The sequence below is a fragment of the Aspergillus terreus genome, genomic scaffold (genome assembly GCF_000149615.1).
Source record: "Aspergillus terreus NIH2624 scaffold_13 genomic scaffold, whole genome shotgun sequence".
Taxonomy (NCBI): domain Eukaryota; kingdom Fungi; phylum Ascomycota; class Eurotiomycetes; order Eurotiales; family Aspergillaceae; genus Aspergillus; species Aspergillus terreus.
Genome location: NT_165936.1, coordinates 435,873 through 453,306, shown reverse-complemented (window position 1 = coordinate 453,306; position 17,434 = coordinate 435,873). Strand labels below are relative to the sequence as shown.

General features: G+C 57.1%; 6 protein-coding genes across 6 annotated transcripts; 4 read left to right on the top strand and 2 right to left on the bottom strand.

Moving 5' to 3' along the window:
• Nucleotides 1-381: 381 nt before the first annotated feature.
• ATEG_08655 (uncharacterized protein) lies at nt 382-1,512 on the top strand (the record flags this gene model as incomplete). Its single annotated transcript, XM_001217240.1, has 3 exons — nt 382-701; nt 926-1,420; nt 1,497-1,512. 3 exons carry the CDS (start codon nt 382-384, stop codon nt 1,510-1,512), a joined length of 831 nt encoding a protein of 276 aa, XP_001217241.1.
• A 561-nt stretch (nt 1,513-2,073) lies between these two features.
• On the bottom strand, nt 2,074-3,336 carry ATEG_08654 (glycoside hydrolase 5 family protein; the record flags this gene model as incomplete). The annotated part of the gene is made up of 3 exons (XM_001217239.1): nt 2,074-2,384; nt 2,431-2,559; nt 2,610-3,336. The coding sequence occupies 3 exons, from the start codon at nt 3,334-3,336 to the stop codon at nt 2,074-2,076; spliced, it is 1,167 nt and encodes a 388-aa protein (XP_001217240.1).
• Nucleotides 3,337-6,229: 2,893 nt separating this feature from the next.
• ATEG_08653 (uncharacterized protein) lies at nt 6,230-9,349 on the top strand (the record flags this gene model as incomplete). The annotated part of the gene is made up of 6 exons (XM_001217238.1): nt 6,230-7,213; nt 7,268-7,917; nt 8,073-8,447; nt 8,548-9,135; nt 9,190-9,302; nt 9,336-9,349. 6 exons carry the CDS (start codon nt 6,230-6,232, stop codon nt 9,347-9,349), a joined length of 2,724 nt encoding a protein of 907 aa, XP_001217239.1.
• A 704-nt stretch (nt 9,350-10,053) lies between these two features.
• ATEG_08652 (uncharacterized protein) lies at nt 10,054-13,337 on the top strand (the record flags this gene model as incomplete). Its single annotated transcript, XM_001217237.1, has 7 exons — nt 10,054-10,150; nt 10,200-10,447; nt 10,499-10,948; nt 10,995-11,535; nt 11,765-12,465; nt 12,510-12,644; nt 12,705-13,337. The coding sequence occupies 7 exons, from the start codon at nt 10,054-10,056 to the stop codon at nt 13,335-13,337; spliced, it is 2,805 nt and encodes a 934-aa protein (XP_001217238.1).
• A 631-nt stretch (nt 13,338-13,968) lies between these two features.
• Nucleotides 13,969-14,364, top strand: ATEG_08651 (uncharacterized protein; the record flags this gene model as incomplete). Its single annotated transcript, XM_001217236.1, has 1 exon — nt 13,969-14,364. The coding sequence occupies one exon, from the start codon at nt 13,969-13,971 to the stop codon at nt 14,362-14,364; it is 396 nt and encodes a 131-aa protein (XP_001217237.1).
• Nucleotides 14,365-15,584: 1,220 nt separating this feature from the next.
• Nucleotides 15,585-17,146, bottom strand: ATEG_08650 (uncharacterized protein; the record flags this gene model as incomplete). Its single annotated transcript, XM_001217235.1, has 3 exons — nt 15,585-16,499; nt 16,545-16,834; nt 16,882-17,146. 3 exons carry the CDS (start codon nt 17,144-17,146, stop codon nt 15,585-15,587), a joined length of 1,470 nt encoding a protein of 489 aa, XP_001217236.1.
• Nucleotides 17,147-17,434: the final 288 nt, after the last annotated feature.

The following is a 17,434-nucleotide window of genomic DNA, read 5'->3' as shown; positions in this document are numbered from 1 at the left end:
ACTATCTAGTCTCGTATCAAGGCAGTAGGAGATATAGAAGCTCGGCATTACTTCAGACTCAGCAGAAATGGCCTCGAGTGAACTCAAAGGCCCAGGACAGGGCCACCTGGGCACAGTTCGACTCCGTGATCATCACACGAACGAAATCATATTGATCCCAAAGCCGTCTGATGACCCTTCTGATCCTCTGAACTGGTACTCCACCCCTTGTCGTACTCCCGGCGTCCTACAAACAACGCCTGCATCCGAGCTCCTCAACACCTACTGACTGGAGTACGACACAGGCCACAATGGTACAAATACTGCATCGCCAGTCTCACCTCCTGGGCCGTCCTGCTAGGCCCCTTTGGCGCCACAGGCCCGGGCGTCCTCCTCACCGACATGGCGCATAGCTTCTTCGGAACCCCCGGTCCGCAGGCGATCGCAAAGTCCGCATACTTCCTGACGGTGTGTACCCTCGTCACCGGGCTCAGCACCCTCCTCTGGGTTCCCCTGATGGTCAAGTTCGGGAGGCGGTATGGAGCGATATGCGCGTATACTCTGTATGCGGCGGCCGCGGCGTGGTGTGCCTGCGCCCAGAGCTACGGTAGCATGCTTGCTGCGCGGGCGATGATGGGGCTTACGACTGGTATGTCGGACGTACTGGGGCCGCTGATAATCGCTGATATCTTCTTTGTGCATGAGCGCGGGACGGTGATGGCGTGAGTGCTTGTCTTTGGATTGGGGATCAGTTTGATCTAATGCTCGCTAGGATCTATACATGTATGCTGAGCTCCGGGGCTGGCGTCGGGTCGGTCCTCGCCGGGTTGATCACGATTAATGAATCCTGGCGAGCTATGTTCTGGCTGTCTTGCGCATTGACTGGGTTTACTGCGCTCTTGATGTTTTTTACACTCCCTGAGACTACTTACATACGAGGTACCAGCTCGACGGTTGTGTCTAGCTCCGAGGACAAGATGCACCCCGACGACGGCGGCTGTGTCGAGATCCACGACCACCCAGCTCTACAGCGTCGGACTTGTACACGACCACCCATGCTCAAGATCATCACCACCTTTCCTACAAGACGCTACACCAGAGAACCCTTCTGGAAGCTCATGCTCCGCCCCATCGCCCTCATCATCCTGCCCTCAGCGCTCTGGGCCTCCCTCGTCATGGCCGTGACCATCGGCTTCCTAATCGCCATGATGAGCAACGTGTCGAGCGCGTTCACCTCCGTGTACGGGTTCTCAACATGGCAGGTCGGCCTGTGCATGCTCTCCATCGTCATCGGCGGCAGCATCGCCGTGTGGATGGGCGGGTCTCTATCCGACATCGTGGCGGACCGACTGACGCGCCGCAACGGCGGGATCCGCGAGCCGGAGATGCGCCTGCCCGTCATGGTTTTGAGTCTCGTCGCCGGGCCGTTGGCGCTGATTCTGTACGGGGTGGGAGTTGGGTATCGTCTACATTGGATTTGTCCTGTTACCGGGCTTGCGCTGAGTGGGTTTTCCCAGCGCCATGCGAGGATAATAGCTGACGTGCGGCAGTCGCCTTCACCATCGTCCAGGCGGGGAATATCTGCGTCGTGTATATGATTGACTGCTATCGGCCGATTGCGGGCGAGGTCACCGTCACGCAGTATGCTTTTAAATGTAGGTGGCCTGTCTGCTTTGAGATCGTGTCTGGACTCTGCTGACGGTACCAGCCCTGTTCGGCTTCCTGCTCAGCTTCTACACGAACGTCTGGATTTCTGGCTCCGGCTACATCCGCGCGTTTGGCGAGATGGCGGCCATCTCGGGAGCGGTGTTTCTGTGTATGTTTGGGTTTTATTTCTGGGGGAAGGCGCTGCGTCGGCGGTCGTGGGAGTGGGCGTTGGTGAGGTTGTTTGTTCATTGGAAGGAGGATCGCGAAGTGGGAGAGTAACGGCTGCGCTCTTCCGTGGTTTTACTTGATTTCGTCTGTTATGATGCTAGTTACATGTCAAACAGTACAAGACGCTAGAACAGGCGACGCATGCTAGTTGTTGACAGTTGCTTCTGCCTTCATTGGTAGAGTACAATTTCACAACACCTCAGCTGCCACCACACTCACCTACTTCCGAGTCGCACGACTACCAATAGACGCAATATGATCCGTAACCAGACAAGTAAACTCATCAGTCCCATAGTAAATGGTGTTTCCATCATTTGGCGACTGTCCCGAGCTCAGCTGGTCGCCATACTGCCAGTACAGATCCGCCGCGATGCCCGTCGTATTCAACGCAGTCATCTGCCACGGCTTCTCGACCGCGCAGTGGTCGGACGTGACGCCATATTCCTCAAAAAGACACGGCTTGCCCGCAGCCTTGCACGCAGCGCCGTGCGAGGCGACCCAGCCGTTGCCCCAGTCGTTGTTGGTGCCCCCTACTCTTGTTAGCGCGCTCATGTCTCCTGGACGGGTGGTACGTACAGCTGCTCGGGTACAGGTGGAAGGTCCCAAAGTCGATGGTGGGCAGGGCGAGCGACATGGTGAAGTTGCCGCCTTCGCTGTAGCCGTAGGGGTAGCTGCCGTCGGAGCCGATGTCCAGGCCAAAGCCCTCTACATTGCATTAGTGAGCGCCATACGACTGGACAGTAGGGTGGATTTACCATCTCCTATACAGGTCATATGCTTCGAATCTAGCGACTTGATGTACTGGCTGGTGCTGTCGATCCAGTCGTGCAGCACGCTGGGCGCGCAGCCCTGGCAGCGCGGCTCATTGGCGAGCTCCCACGCGAAGATGGCGGGCGAGTCGAGATACCGCGAGACGACGGCCTTGATGTACGCGCGGTAGGCGGCCTGCATGTCCTTGCTGGCGTAAAAGTCGGTGTTGTCGGAGCCGCCGTAGGCCTGGACGTAGGCGTTCATGCCGCCGTAGTCGTCCCAGTAGTTGACAAAGTTGACGATGAGCTTGATGCCGTGCTTCTCGGCCGACTGCACCACGTAGTCGAGGCGCTGCAGCCCGTCGGCGCCGGTGTTGATGGTTGACTGGCCGTCGGCGTGCATCTGGAACCAGACGGTGCCGTCGGCGGGCTTCTCGTTGACGTCGTTGAAGCCCCAGACGCGCAGGATGCGCAGGCCGGCCTCCTTCATGTGCGTGAACACCAGGTCCACGTCGGCGTTGTTGGTCAGGAAGCCGATCCAGTAGGAGTTGGAGCCGGCGAAGTAGCCGGTCTCGCCGTCGATGACGAACTGGAGGCCGTTGGTGCTGGCGAAGGAGCCGTCGCCGGGGGTGGGCGAGGGCGTCGCCGAGGCGGACGGGGTGGCCTGGGGGAGGGCGAGGGCCAGCTGGGCCGACGCCAGGCCGGCCAGGGCCATCAAAGGAGAAAGCTTCATGATGAGGTTGGATGATTGTCGGGAAGGGGTGATGGGCTGGACTCGGTGGTATGGTCTTGAGTCGAGGACCGTTTTATACAGCTCGGTCTGTATAGATGTCGGGAGTATACTCGGACTCACCTCCGTTCTGCAACCAGACAGACCGTCTTGAGACGGGGTGTTGCACGCGTCGACACATGCTGCTTGGGATTAGAGGATGATCGACAGTGCCAGATTGCCCGAATCGATCAACTCGGCTTTGTAGGCGAGTTGTCCGTGCTGGATGGGGAATAGCGGGACTGGGGCTCGTTTCAGTTGTGAAATGTGTTATGAGTGGTGGAGTTGGCTGGGAGATTGACCGTACGGACTGGTTCCTGCATGTCTAGGGGGAGGAGTTTCTGCAGGTTCCATCTTGATGAAGAATGATATGGATATTCCCCGCGTTGATGTCGTGGGTGGCTTGTGGCGGCGCCATGCGAGCGGAGTATGGGGTAGTTGCTCCCAAGTAGAATAGAGCCCTCACTACCTAGGTTATGCTGGGAAGCGTCTCGTGTGATAGGCAAGCAATTGAGATATTGACGTGTCTTGAGAATGATTGTTCGTTCTATTCGTCTTTCTAGATCATACTACATAGTAGATGGTCGTATGGTTTCTGGTATATACTATCTTAGTTGGCCTCAGGCAAATATATATCTCCAACATAGTATAAAATGTGCTACTTCTGCAATGCATGATCGCATATCTACCGAGTATCTAGTAGTGTAATGATCTTGTACTGGATCTACTATAGTTGCCAATCTGGCGGTTCGCTTCGATACTCAACAGGCATACATCCCATACTCTTGGGCACATTCTTCTGCTCTACCAAGCCACAGTCCAGCCCACTCCTACCCAGCTACATCAAAGCATCGCGACCGGTCTCACGTGGACTCGGAACCAAAATCCAACGGCTCAACCAACGAGACCGTCGGCATTAACGGAAGAAGTCGCCTCTGAGATGGGGCGAGTGGCGGACCGATCATTCGGCCGTTGGATCGTATTCCAAGACAAGACCAGAATTCTCTTCAGACCAGGTGAATGGAGTCATGTGACACTGGTGACAGTTGGCCACCCAAGTAACTACGTACCTAGGTACCAAGAGAATAATGATAGGTACCTCAGTTACTCTGGATAAGGATTGATCCAGGATCTTCGGCTGCTCGCAGAACCTTCTCGGATGGGAAGAAGAAGAAGAGAAGGATACGTCATTTCCGGAGGAAGATGCCTAGCCGATGTAAGCCCTAACCCTAAGCAGAAACGATTAGTCACGTTTTCTCCTGCGATTATCGGATTATTCTCTAGGAGGTGGAAAAGGTTTATCCGGATAGAGCAATGAAGGATAGTAGACAGTTACATAAAGGTCACTTTGACAATGCGTTGTGATTATAGAGACAGCATAGAACCATCTTGTTCCTCTTCTATGGCACATACACATACTCGGTATTCTTGTCTTGTCAGATCCACCCACTACGACTGGTCGCCTGGTTGGTTCCAGAATCACCAAGACGCCACTGACGAGATTCGGCTCGGTCGGGATGGCGCAGAGACTGGTCTGGTAGCCTAAGCAGCTGGGAAACTGGCCAGAGCGTCGTCATGCCGAGATTCGGACCGGCAGTGGTCCAGAGTGTATTGACGAGGTAGACTCCTTCAGGGGCCAGGGGCTATGATTATCCCAATCTCAGTCAATAGTATCATTCATCACTCCTCTGTATTCATAGTCATAGTAACTATAGTACAAGTACTAGGGGCCTCCGCATTCCCCCATGCCTGCAAATATGGAGAAGCCTCACCGGGATACCGAAGAGGAAGGCTCCCCTCATTACTCCGGCTGCTCCAGGTGCTCCAGTCTTCTCTCCAGTCTCCAGTGTCTCTCCAGATGCTCCGTATCCTTCCGACGTGTTGGTCATAGTTTGGTGCCGACCCCCGAAAACGGTTAGCCGGGGGGATTTAGAGCCGGTGATTGGAGGATCCTGCTGACTCACCATGCCCTAATTGCCGTTTCGGGAAGGGTCCTCCATCCTCTCCATATTGTACTACTAGGACTATCACTATGACTCTCCCAGCATGAAGGAATCTTGAAGGATTCATCCCATCCCGTCAGGTTCAGCCAAGACGGCTTCCTCGTCATACTACCTAGGCATGCCGAGTCTATCGGCTCGATCCCTCCAGACACAACCTTCCGAAGTTCTCCCAGATCTCTCCCTCCCTCCCTCTTTCGTCATCCCTTCATTCGTAGAACCACGGGTCTTGACATGTGCCGTACCTGTCCTGCCTCGGTGGCGCGGATCCCCTTCATCTCCTCTCGCTCCCCTCGCTGGTCCGTCCGTCTCCAGTGCCGGTGCCGACACGTTGGCCAACGAGCCCGTTCCTTCGCCTTCGCCGTGGATCCCGACCCTTCCCCAGCATGCCGGCCACTTCTCACTGGCTCTGCCGGGCCCGTCGCTTTCGGCCGGCCTCTCTGACTCGCCCGTGATGCTGCTCGACGCCGTCTCGGACGGAGATGCTCACCAGCCGATGCCATGCCCCGGGTGGCCCTCTCCACACTGGTTTTTCTCTCGGTGGAGATGCCATCCGGTGGATTTTCATTTTTCTTTTTCATTTTTCATTTTTTTTCCCTGTCGTCGTAGGCCGTAGGAACAGGACATAAAAGGAGGCCCTCCCAGATCCATTACTGTTTTCGTGGTGTCTTTTGTTTTCAACTCTCCGTCTTCATCCATCCTTATACTTCCCTCTCCAGGTGGCTATACTTCACCACTCCCTTGGAGCCACCCAATCTTCCTTCTTTCTTTTTTGTTCCTTTGGTCTATCCTTACATCCTCTGTACATCCTCTGACTCCGACGACCTATACTCCACCTCCATACTACATCTCCCACCATGGGCGTCGAATCCGAAGCCTATCATGGCGAGTCCATCACCCCCGCCGTCCAGCAGCCCCAGTCCTCCAGCCAGGAGTCGGTGACCTATGAGAAGCCCAGAGATGTCGGTGTCGACACGCCTATTCCTCGGGTGACCCTCCGTGCCTTTATCATGGGTCTCTTCGTCTCGATGGGTGGTCTCCTCTTCGGTTATGATACTGGTCAGATCTCTGGTTTCCAGGAAATGTCCGACTATCTCCAGCGCTACGGTGAGCTGCAGCCCGATGGCTCCTACTCCTTGAGCAAGGTGCGCTCCGGTCTGATCGTCTCGCTCCTGTCCGTGGGTACCCTCATTGGTGCCCTCGCGGGTGCTCCCGTCGCCGACAAGCTGGGCCGCAAGTGGTCCATCACCGTGTGGTGTATGGTCATGGTTGTCGGCCTCATCGTCCAAATCACCTCCCCCTCCGGCCACTGGTACCAGATGGTGGTCGGCCGTTGGGTCACCGGTCTGGGCGTCGGTGGCTGCTCTCTCCTCGTCCCCATGTACCAGGGTGAGAGCGCGCCCCGTCACATCCGTGGTGCCATGATCAGTTGCTACCAGCTGTTCGTCACCCTCGGTATCTTCCTGTCCTACTGTATCAACCTGGGTACCGAGTCCCTTGACGGCACCGCTCAGTGGCGCATCACCCTGGGCCTGACCTTCCTCTTTGCCCTTGTCCTCGGCGGTGGTATGGCTGTCTTCCCCGAGTCGCCTCGCTTCGAGTACCGCCACGGTCGTGTCGACAGTGCCCGCCGCACCATGTCCAAGCTGTACGGTGTGCCCGAGAACCACCGCGTCATCATCCAGGAAATCGAGGAGATCCAGCAGCAGCTGGATGCCGAGTCCCAGGAGCAGGTGTGGCACGAGTTCATCACCGCCCCGCGCATGTTCTACCGGATCGTTCTCGGTATGGTCCTGCAGTCGCTGCAGCAGCTGACCGGCGCCAACTACTTCTTCTACTACGTATGTCTCCTTTTTCCTTTGAGCTTCCTATCAACGGTTATTAACGCTGGCTAGGGTACCACCATCTTCCAAGGAGCTGGTATCTCCAACTCGTTCATCACCCAGGTCATCCTGGGCGCCATCAACTTCGGCACCACGTTCGGCGGTCTGTACGTCGTCGAGAACTTTGGCCGTCGCAAGTCGCTCATCTTCGGCGCCGGCTTCATGTTCGTCTGCTTCATGATCTTCGCCTCCATCGGCCACTTCCTCCTGGACGTGCAGAACCCCGAGAACACGCCCGGCCCCGGCAAGGGCATGATCGTGGTCGCCTGCTTCTTCATCACCGCCTACGCCATGACCTGGGGCCCGATGATCTGGGCCATTGCCGCCGAGCTCTTCCCCAGCAAGTACCGCGCCAAGGGCATGGCGCTGGCGACGGCCAGCAACTGGCTGTGGAACTTTCTGATCGGGTTCTTCACCCCGTTCATCACCGGCGACATCGACTTTGCCTATGGGTATGTGTTTGCGGGATGTCTGTTTGCCGCCGCTCTGGTGGTGTACTTCTGCGTGATTGAGGGCAAGGGCCGCACGCTGGAGGAGCTCGACTGGATGTACGTCAACAAGGTCAAGCCCTGGGAGAGCAGCAAGTTCCAGATGCCCGACCTGCACCGGGAGGAGCGTCGCGAGGCGCGCAAGGAGTCGCAGTCGTACCACGCGGAGAACGCGTAAGCTTTATGATTATAGATTAGAGGTATATATGTTCAATGATTGTTCTCAAAATGTGTTATGTGTAGGAACAGTAAACGATCAACAATGTAGAAATCAGCCTTGTGCGGGGTACCTTTTGTTGTGACATGTCAACAGCGTAATCTTCACCTAGTTCCAACACCCGGACTCCATCTGCTTCTCAACTATCCAAAATGCACACCTTTCTAGACCGACCGCTCCTCAACGGCAAAGACGCCGATAAATGGAAGAAGCCTGCCGACCCCGAAGAAGTATCCTCCAACCTGGAGAAATGGTACCAAGCCGGACGCCTACTCTTCCCGCGCGAGTCGCTGCAGAGCATCCACGACCAGATCACGAAACCGCCGAAGAACGGGGAGCTCATCACCGTCAAGGGGTTCGACGACGTGGTGTACGAGTACCGCGTGCAGACGGGGAATCGACGGTGGTCGTGGCTGCCTGACTATAGTAGGCAGGATGAGGAGGGGTGGTTGGAGCCGGAAAACTGCGAGCGCGTGCAGTACACCTTGTGAGTCTACCCATCCGTCCATCCGTCCATCAATACACCTAGGTACACGGTGAGAGACGAAAACTAAAGCAACCAGCTGCCAACCACATATATGTTACAGCTCGATCGAGCGCCTACACAACCAGCTGGAATGGGGCGTGTCGCGCGCCTACAGCAGTCTGAGTATCGGCCACTGGATGAGCCGCGAGGACAAGCCGGACCCGCCCGGCGATTTCGCCGCGAGCCTGGATCTGTTCCGGACGAGCTACGCCGCGTGGGAAGACAGCGCCGCCTGGGCGGAGATCCGGGCAACGCTACGGTCGCTGCGTCTCCCGTGTCGGATTACCAAGGTGATCGGGATCGCGAACGGAACGTTTGCGATCACCCCGTCCGATCCCGAGGGCTACGCGCGGTCCGCGGTGCAGCATGCGTTTCTTTTGACGGTGAAGAAGGCGCTGCAGGCGGACGGCATGGCGGAAGACGAGGTCGCGTGCTACGTGCAGGACCCGGCGTATACCGCGGCCGACCGGGCGGTGCTGCGGGAGTATGAGATGCAGGTGGTGGAGGATCCGGAGGGGTTTCTGCTCATGGACGCGGCGACGGTGGTGTTCTCGTGTGCGCCGAATATTTGTGTTAAGGAGATTGTGGCGGATATTGTGCGGCCGGCGGTTCTCGTTTGGTGCAGGGTCAAGGAGGATGATTATGCGAGGTAGGTGTCTTTCTTGGGTGTTCTGTCTACGTGGATACGGTACTGACTGCGCAGCACGGATCCGAATTCGCCGCGGGTGCGGGAGATGATAGAGAAGGAGTATGACGAGTTTCCCTTTCCGGAGGATGGGAATTTTACGGCGATGAGGATTTACACGATCAAAGGAGGTAATGAATGAGCATGTAACATAGGGAGTACAGGTAGCATCCTGTAGTAGTAAAAGGAACAGGTTGAGTTTCCTACTCCGTCAGGCTGTTTTTGGATGATGACATAATTTGTGCATGAATGTTGCATATGTAGATACATAAGAAACATAACTGCTAGTCACCACGTGACATTGGACCCCTAATTTGGACCCCTAATTTCATAGAACGCGGAATCTGCACTCTTTACACCCCCACTCTGGATTGTAGAGCAGATCAGTCTAGATGTCACTGATGAGCTACTAAGAAGCCTTGGACACCTATTCCTACCTAACTACCTAGTTAGTAGTTATAGAGGATCACTGCAGTCTTCTACTTCTACTTTCTACATTCTGGACCCTGATCTCCAGACCACGTCAACAGAACAGGACGATCAGCACTCCACAATCCACTCTCTCTATCTTTCTATCTATCCAAATACTATATCCATCTATATAAACAGCATCGATAACACTAATAATCCTTCTACTTCATCACTAGAAAATGAGATATAAAATGAGAAATCTATATTTATCGCTTGGCGCCTCCGCACATTGGCTGAATCGGGCCAAGGGGCGTTCTTGGCTGCTTGGCTTTGCTGCCTTTTTTTGGCCGCTCTCACTTTCCCCTGACGTCGGCCTCTTGAGTCCTCCCTCCTCTCCCTCTGATCGATGTTGTCGTATGTTCCTTCTGCATAGCTCTAGTGTATTCGCTTCCTAGTCTGCACCCTCTGACAATGCCCTCCCTACGAGGCCTCGGCACGGCCGCCCTCCTGCTCCTGCAGTCGGGCCTCCCCGTGCTGGCCAACATTCCCATTCAGCCGGATAGCATCGGTATGGCCCCTCCCCGGACTATCATCCGCCGCTCACTAACCATGTCCAGACTCCCTGCGGAGTGCGGGCATGACCATCGCCAACCCCATGATGAAGTTCTATGAACAGAACCAGACCGAGGGCATCCCCGGTAAACTCACCGACACCTGGTACATCGCCGGCTCCATGATGATGACCTGGATCCAGTACTGGCACTCGTCCGGCGAGTCCAAGTACAACGACGAGGTCCAGTATGACCTGATGTTCCAGGCGGGTGAGAATTATGACTACTTTTCTGCCAACTACTCCCAGTGGCTGGTATGCCCCCCACCCCCACCCCCTCTCACCGGACCATTCTAACATCATCAGGGAAATGATGACCAAATGTTCTGGGGTCTGGCCGCCATCACCGCCTCCGAAACGGGCTTCCCCGAGGTCAGCGGCAAGCCCACCTGGACGTCGCTGGCCCGTGCCGTCTTCCAGATGCAGGTCGACCGCTGGGATACCAAGGCCTGCGGTGGTGGTCTCACCTGGCAGATCTGGCCCTACCAGGCGGGATACACCATGAAGAACGCCATCTCCAATGGTGGTCTGTTCGAGCTGTCTGCCCGGCTGGCCCGCTTCACCAAGAACGAGACCTACGCCGAGTGGGCGACGAAAATCTGGGACTGGTCGGCGTCCACGCCGCTGCTCAACACCAAGACCTGGTACATTGCCGACTCGACGTCGAACGAGAACAACTGTAAGGACGCCGGGCAGTTGCAGTGGACCTACAACTACGGGACGTATCTGGCGGGGGCTGCCTTTATGTACAATTATGTAAGTCTTTCCCATTCCTCGTGTAAGGTCGGTGCTGACAGGTCAGACCAACGGCAACGACCAATGGCTCGAGCGCGTCAACGGCCTGCTCGACTCCACCATCAGCAAGTTCTACCCCAAGAAATTCGGCGGCAACGTCATGTCCGAGGTCAGCTGCGAGGGCCCGATGACCTGCGATCGCAACCAGCTCGGCTTCAAGGGCTATCTGTCCATGTGGATGGCCATGACGGCCATTCTGGTGCCGTCTACCGCGGAGAAGATCACCCCCCTGCTGATGGGCAACTCGGAGCACCTGTCCAAGCAGTGCTCCGGCGAGTCCGACAACCTCTGCGGCGTGCGCTGGTACCAGGACACCTGGGACGGCATCCAGGGGCTGGAGGTGCAGATGGCCGCGCTGGGCGGCATCACCGCCAACATGATGGTGCTGAATGAGGCGCAGATCAAGACAATTGATACCAACCCCAACGCGGACGAGCACCACATCGACACCAACGAGGGGCAGAGCCCGGATACGCTGGCGCCGATCCAGACGGGGGACCGAGCCGGGGCGTGGATTCTGACCGTGCTGTTGATTTTGGGGATTCCGGGTACGGTGGGATGGCTGATCAAGACGGCGTAGTGTATTTCGTGGTGGTTCGCGATCATTCTCGCGTACACATGTGTATTTAGGAGTTGTACTGGACATTTGCATGATTGTATTTATTTGACGTGGTCGTCTGCTGGCGGACGATAGCAGCAGCACAGCCTTTGAGAGGGAATTTATCTACTTGATGTACATGGCATGGACTGCCCAGTAGGATATTCAGATTCAGTCAGATCCGATCGACGTCAGCGCCAAGCGCAACACGAGCTCTTGGCAGCCTCAGCTCATCTGCTTTACCATTCCTCATGATGTTGATACCCATCGTGACAGACACTGTCGAGATAGCCACATACAATGCCCGGAGTCCCATCCAGCCGCGGCTGCGAAGCCTGCCGCCGAGCAAAGAAAAAGGTCCGTTCCCGGTCTTGCGGCGGACAGCCCTGACAGACAGCAGTGCGACCAACTCCAACCATCATGTAGTCGGTGCATCCGTCTCCAGCTGGCGTGCGTCGGCTCCGGCCAGCGTCGATACAAATTCAAGGAGGAAAGAATCGCCTCGCGGGCGACCAAGCCCACTCCTGCGCAACAGCTCGCGGCCAGGAATAGTCCCGAGCGGATCCCCAGTAACGATGCGCTGGAGATGGCCGGCTCACTGATCGCCCTGCTCAAAGTGCAGGATGTCCGGTACGACCTGTCGTACTATGGGCTTTTTTTCAGCCAGATCCCCAAATATGTCGGCACGAGTCGGGCGCTGGACGCATCGATCGGCGCGCTGGTCGCCGTGTTCCCGGTGCTGTATACGACGGAGGTGTCGCGGGACGCCCTTGTGCAGTATGGGAATGCGTTGAAGACGCTGCGGGCGACGCTGCAGGACCCGACGGAGAGTCGGACGGTCGGGACGATGTGTGCCATTTACCTGATAATGGTTTGCGAGGTGCGGATATCAATCCGCACGCTATCGCCGTACTGACAGTCCAGGGCTGGATCTCCACCCCCGACGACCCGCACGTCGGCCACGGCATAGCCATGATGCACATGTTGAACAGCATGGTCGTCCAGCCGAACATCGGCTCCTTCGAGCGCGACCTGATGTACACCCTCGCCATCCCCGTCGTACGTCCCCTACCCCTACCCCTACCTCAACCCGCCACGCCCCTCTAACACACCCCCCAGATCATCCACAGCACCTTCACCCCGACCATCAGCCTCTCCCCCTGGCTGGAGACACTCACCACCCGCTTCGAACCCCCCAACCGCGTCGTCCTCGACGACGGCGCCCCCTTCTCAACCCTGAACCTGCGCTCGCTCAGCCGACTCCCAGCCTTCGTAACCCACCCGCAGGATCACTACATCGAGATCCTCTCGACCTACGAGCGCATGCGCGCCGACTTTCGCCGCATCGAGGCGTGTCTGCGCGCCCTCGCAGCGGACCCGTCCTCGGTGCGGGTGTTTAGTCGCTTCCAGGCGGCGTACTGCATGCTCCTCAGCATGGCGTTCGTGCTGAACCGCGTGCTGCGTGCGTTTAATCCGCGGAATAAGGCGCTGGTGGAGCAGGCGACGGGGATCTTTGATGCTGTGATGAGGATTGCGAGGGAAGCGGCGCCGATGAAACCTGTCGGGGCGTGTTTTGTGCCGCCGTGTCTGTTTTGTTTGTGGTTGTGTGCGACGGATAAAGGACAGTTGGACGAGGTGCAGCGCCTGTTGGCGGAGTATCGGCCGCTGTATCCGGTTGCGAAGATGGAGGCGTGGGCGGGGCCGTTGCGGGGGGGATTTGAGAGGAGGTTGGGTGTTATTTCTTTGTCATGAGGTTCTTGTGGCCGCATTCTGGGTAGTATGTGTAAGGCGCTTGTTCAGGCAGATGTAGAACGGATATAGGGCAAGGCGATGTATTTGGATATAGTCCACAGATGCTGGCTGATAGATCTACAGACTAACCCGATCTGGTGCGATGTAGCGCTGTCTGCCAAGATCAGGGATCCAGCAGGCATGTCATCCTGTCATTGACAGAAGGCTGTATAGATCCTTCGGATCAAGCCCATCAATGCGCCTATCGTCTTGGCTAGCGCACCATGCCTCCGAATCAGGAAGAGACACTCAGCTCAGGTCTATCAACCGCATCCAGCAATGCTATAAATGCACACTCCCACGCCAGGTCCAGGTGTGAGCCAGAACATCCTCATCTATACGCACTACAAAGAACAAGACAAGATAAGAAATGGCCGACCTCTTCACCCGCCTCCTCCCCATCTCCTCCTCCTTCTCCCCCCAGACCCAAGCAACAGCCCTCCCAAGCACAAGGGTCTACGCCCTACACACCTCCCCTACAGACCGAGCCACCACCCTCCTCCACCCAGCCGGCTACCCAACAACTACACCCCCGGCATTCTCAGTCACAGTGAACAAAACCACCAAACCAAACGTGCTCGTCTACCGCGGCATGCCACACACCAGCCCGCCCATCGGCGACGCGCGCTTCCACTCGTTCTCGTCCACGACGGACGTCGCCCTGCGCGGCGAGGCGGTGCGCATGAAGCAGAGCAAGCTGTCTGGGAGTTTTACTGTTGAGACGGGGCGGTGGGGGAGTTTCAAGTGGCATCTCAATCAGATGACGGCGAGCTCGTTGGAGATGCGGGATTCCGAAGGGAGGGTGATTGCGGTGGTGAGGGGTATTGCTGGCGGGGAGAGAAGGTTGGAGGTGCTGGTGCCGTGTGAGGAGCGGTTTGTCGAGTTGGTGGTTGTTACGGGGATGGTTGGGATGGTGGTTACCAAGGAGGTGCTTAGGGCTGGGATGGAGGGGGTTGTTGATGCTGTGGGGAGTGTAGCTGGGGTTTAGTTAGGTGCAGTTGATATCACAGTGTGTTTGGTCATATATACTATGCTTTAAGTATAACGCAGCTTTGTCCGTCTAGGTGAATGCACTACTACTCACTGATAATGCAATCAATGCCCAGCTTGTGGCTATGCACAGCCTGTCCTTAACGCATGGGGCGAAACTACCATCCTGACAGCTAACCAGTTGGATTTCCAACACTGCCAACTCAACATGCCAATGCAGATCACTTGTGCCGCAAGTCGCCCGTAAGCACTACCACTGGCAACAAGACATAAAGCAGCCACCCCTACAGAATCACCTGGTTCAACAAATCTCCCACTCACAATGGGCCAAACCGCCTCCACCCCCAGACCCCACGCAAAACTCCAGGTCATCGGCGCCGGTCTCCCCCGAACAGGCACCGCATCGCTCAGCGCCGCGCTCGAAATCCTCCTCGACGGCCCGGTATACCACTGCGGGACGCAAACAACCCTCGGTGCCGCCGGCGACATCGAAGCATGGATGCAGATCCTAACCTGCCGGCGATCCCCTAACCCAAAAGACAGAGCCATGGTCCTCCCGCTCATCCAGCAGCGCCTGGACGGGTTCGTCGCGATCGCCGACGCCCCCGGCTCGCAGCTGGTTCCAGAATTAATGCAGCTGTACCCCAACGCCAAGGTGATCTGCACCGTGCGCGACCCTGACTCATGGGCGAAGAGCATGAACCAGGTGCACGGGTATACGTCCCTGTGGTTTCTGAAGGTGCTGCTGCTGCCGCTGCCGCGGTTGAGGAAGTTTGTTGATTATCTGTGGTTGTTGACTGATCAGTGGGGGGAGCAGTATGTGGATGAGGTGCGCGGTGACGCGATCGTCTGCCGTAATGCAGAGGCCACCGGGGGTGTTTTGCTGAATGAAGAGACGTATGCGAGGCATGTTGCGTGGTTGAAGGAGATTGTGCCTGTGGAGCGTCTGGTGTTCTACGATGTGAACGATGGCTGGGGGCCGTTGTGCAGGGCGTTGGGGAGCGATGTCCCTGACGTGGCATTCCCACATATGAATGACTCTGAGGCTATCGAGCGAACTGCCAAATACCATATCCAGCGCGCTCTGGCTCGATGGGCGGGGATTGTTGCTGTTGTGGGCGTGGGGATTGCTGGGTATACCATGAGACGGTAGATTCAGGAGGATGACATGGTAACATACAACATGAAAAATGAAAACGATCTATGAATATACACTAGCTACCCCCGAATCTCCCAGTCCAGATACGGCCCCAGCAGCACAATCGTCTGCCACAACACCACAAACGCTTCCACGCCCAGAACCCACGGCTTCTTCCACAGCGGCACCTCGCACAGTCGCAGCCAGATGGAATAAAACAGCACGGCGAGCACATGCTTCTCCAAGACCGCCAGGTTATCAACCAGCCCAGCCAGCATCCCGCACGACTCCTCGACCGCCCGCCCGCCGCGCTGGAAGTACCGGAACAAGCCGTTCTTGAGCACGTTCAGCGTCGGGTCGTTCGCCGCGCAGATCGGATACAGCGACATGGCGAGGATGTTGATGACGCTGGCGCTGGACTTGCGCACCCAGTGGAACTTCTTAACCACCTTCAGCACGGCGTCTGTATCCTCGAGCGAGGGCACATTCTCCGGCGACAGCAGCTCCGAGATGAGGAGAACGTCCTTCAATGCGACCGTCATGCCCGCCCCGGTCAGCGGATGGCGCATGTTCATGGCGTCGCCCAGAATCAGCAACGCCGGGGTCGTCTGCTCCGAGTCCGCCAGGTAGCAGTTCGGCATGCTGAGAAACTTCCCCCGGTCCACAGCTTCGCGAAAGCTCTGCTGACAGCGCGGCGGGAGCACCGGCAGCACCACGTTCAGCATGTGTGCCCGTATGCCGCCGGCCTTGGGGCTCGCCGACGGCAGGCCGGTCGGCACGTCGATGAAGATGCGGGTCGTGGTGTCGTCGATCTTGTACAGGAGGATGGGCGGGTGGTTCGACAACACGACGTGGCCGTAGTTTGAGCAGGGAAGCTCGGCGCGTTCGAGCTTGAGCGCCCAGAACTTGGATCGAATCGACGGTTTATTCGGGAGGAATCTCTTGCGGAATGTCGACGCGTAGCCGTCGGAGATCAGGACCAGGCTGGCGAAAAACTGCACTCGTCAGTGTCGTCTCATGAAGGATGTACGCAGACTTACGTGGCGATACTTTCTCTCTCCGCTCGCTGCCTCTGTGATCACTCCCAGCACCCTAGCCCCCGTCCAGTCGCGGATCACGTCCTTGACTTTGCTTTCGATGACGGTGACATTCGCCGTGTTCATCGCCTCCTGCCGCAGCTTCTGCACGAACTTGCCGTGCCGAAACGAGCGGCCCTCCTCGCGGGTCCCAGGCCTATCCGCCCTCTCGGGATAGGGGATCTGGGCGGATTCACCCTTGTACGAGACCCAGTAGCCGTAGCAGGGCACGGCGTCGATGCCTTCGAGGCAGGCTGCTGCGATTAGCTGGCAGTCCAGGCACGAGAATCGGGGCACTCACTGCCCAACCCCAGTCTGTTCAGGGCCTTTACACCCCCCGGCTGAAGCAGCTCCCCCGACACTCTGTCCGGCTCTTTCAGGCTCTTTTCAAACAGAAGCACCCGCCGGCCTTGTTTCCCGAATGCCACCGCCGCAGAACACCCGGCTACGCCGCCGCCTACGATGATGATATCTGCATCGCGAGGGGGGATCTGCTGGGCTCGCGGGGGAGGTGAGTAGTTCGATGGGAGGGTGGAGGGGGAGAAGGAAATTGTGTCTGTAAACATGGCGGGGATGGCTGAGGCAGTGGGCGACGTTCATAGTCTTGTGAGAGTTGTGGAGTCGCTTGCCGTGGATATGGATTCATAGCATGGGAAGATAGGTGGATCAGCCATACGGAACGGATAGCAGGAGCAATGCATAAGAGAAGTTTGGACCGATGTGGCTCCATGTGTAGCGTAGCTGGCTGTCACTTGAACAGTATATCCAAACAAGCTGCTTCAATAGTACCTCCCCTAGGCGAGATGCAAACGGCCTCGGCCTTCTTGTGCGTGACTAGTGTCACCTACTGGGGT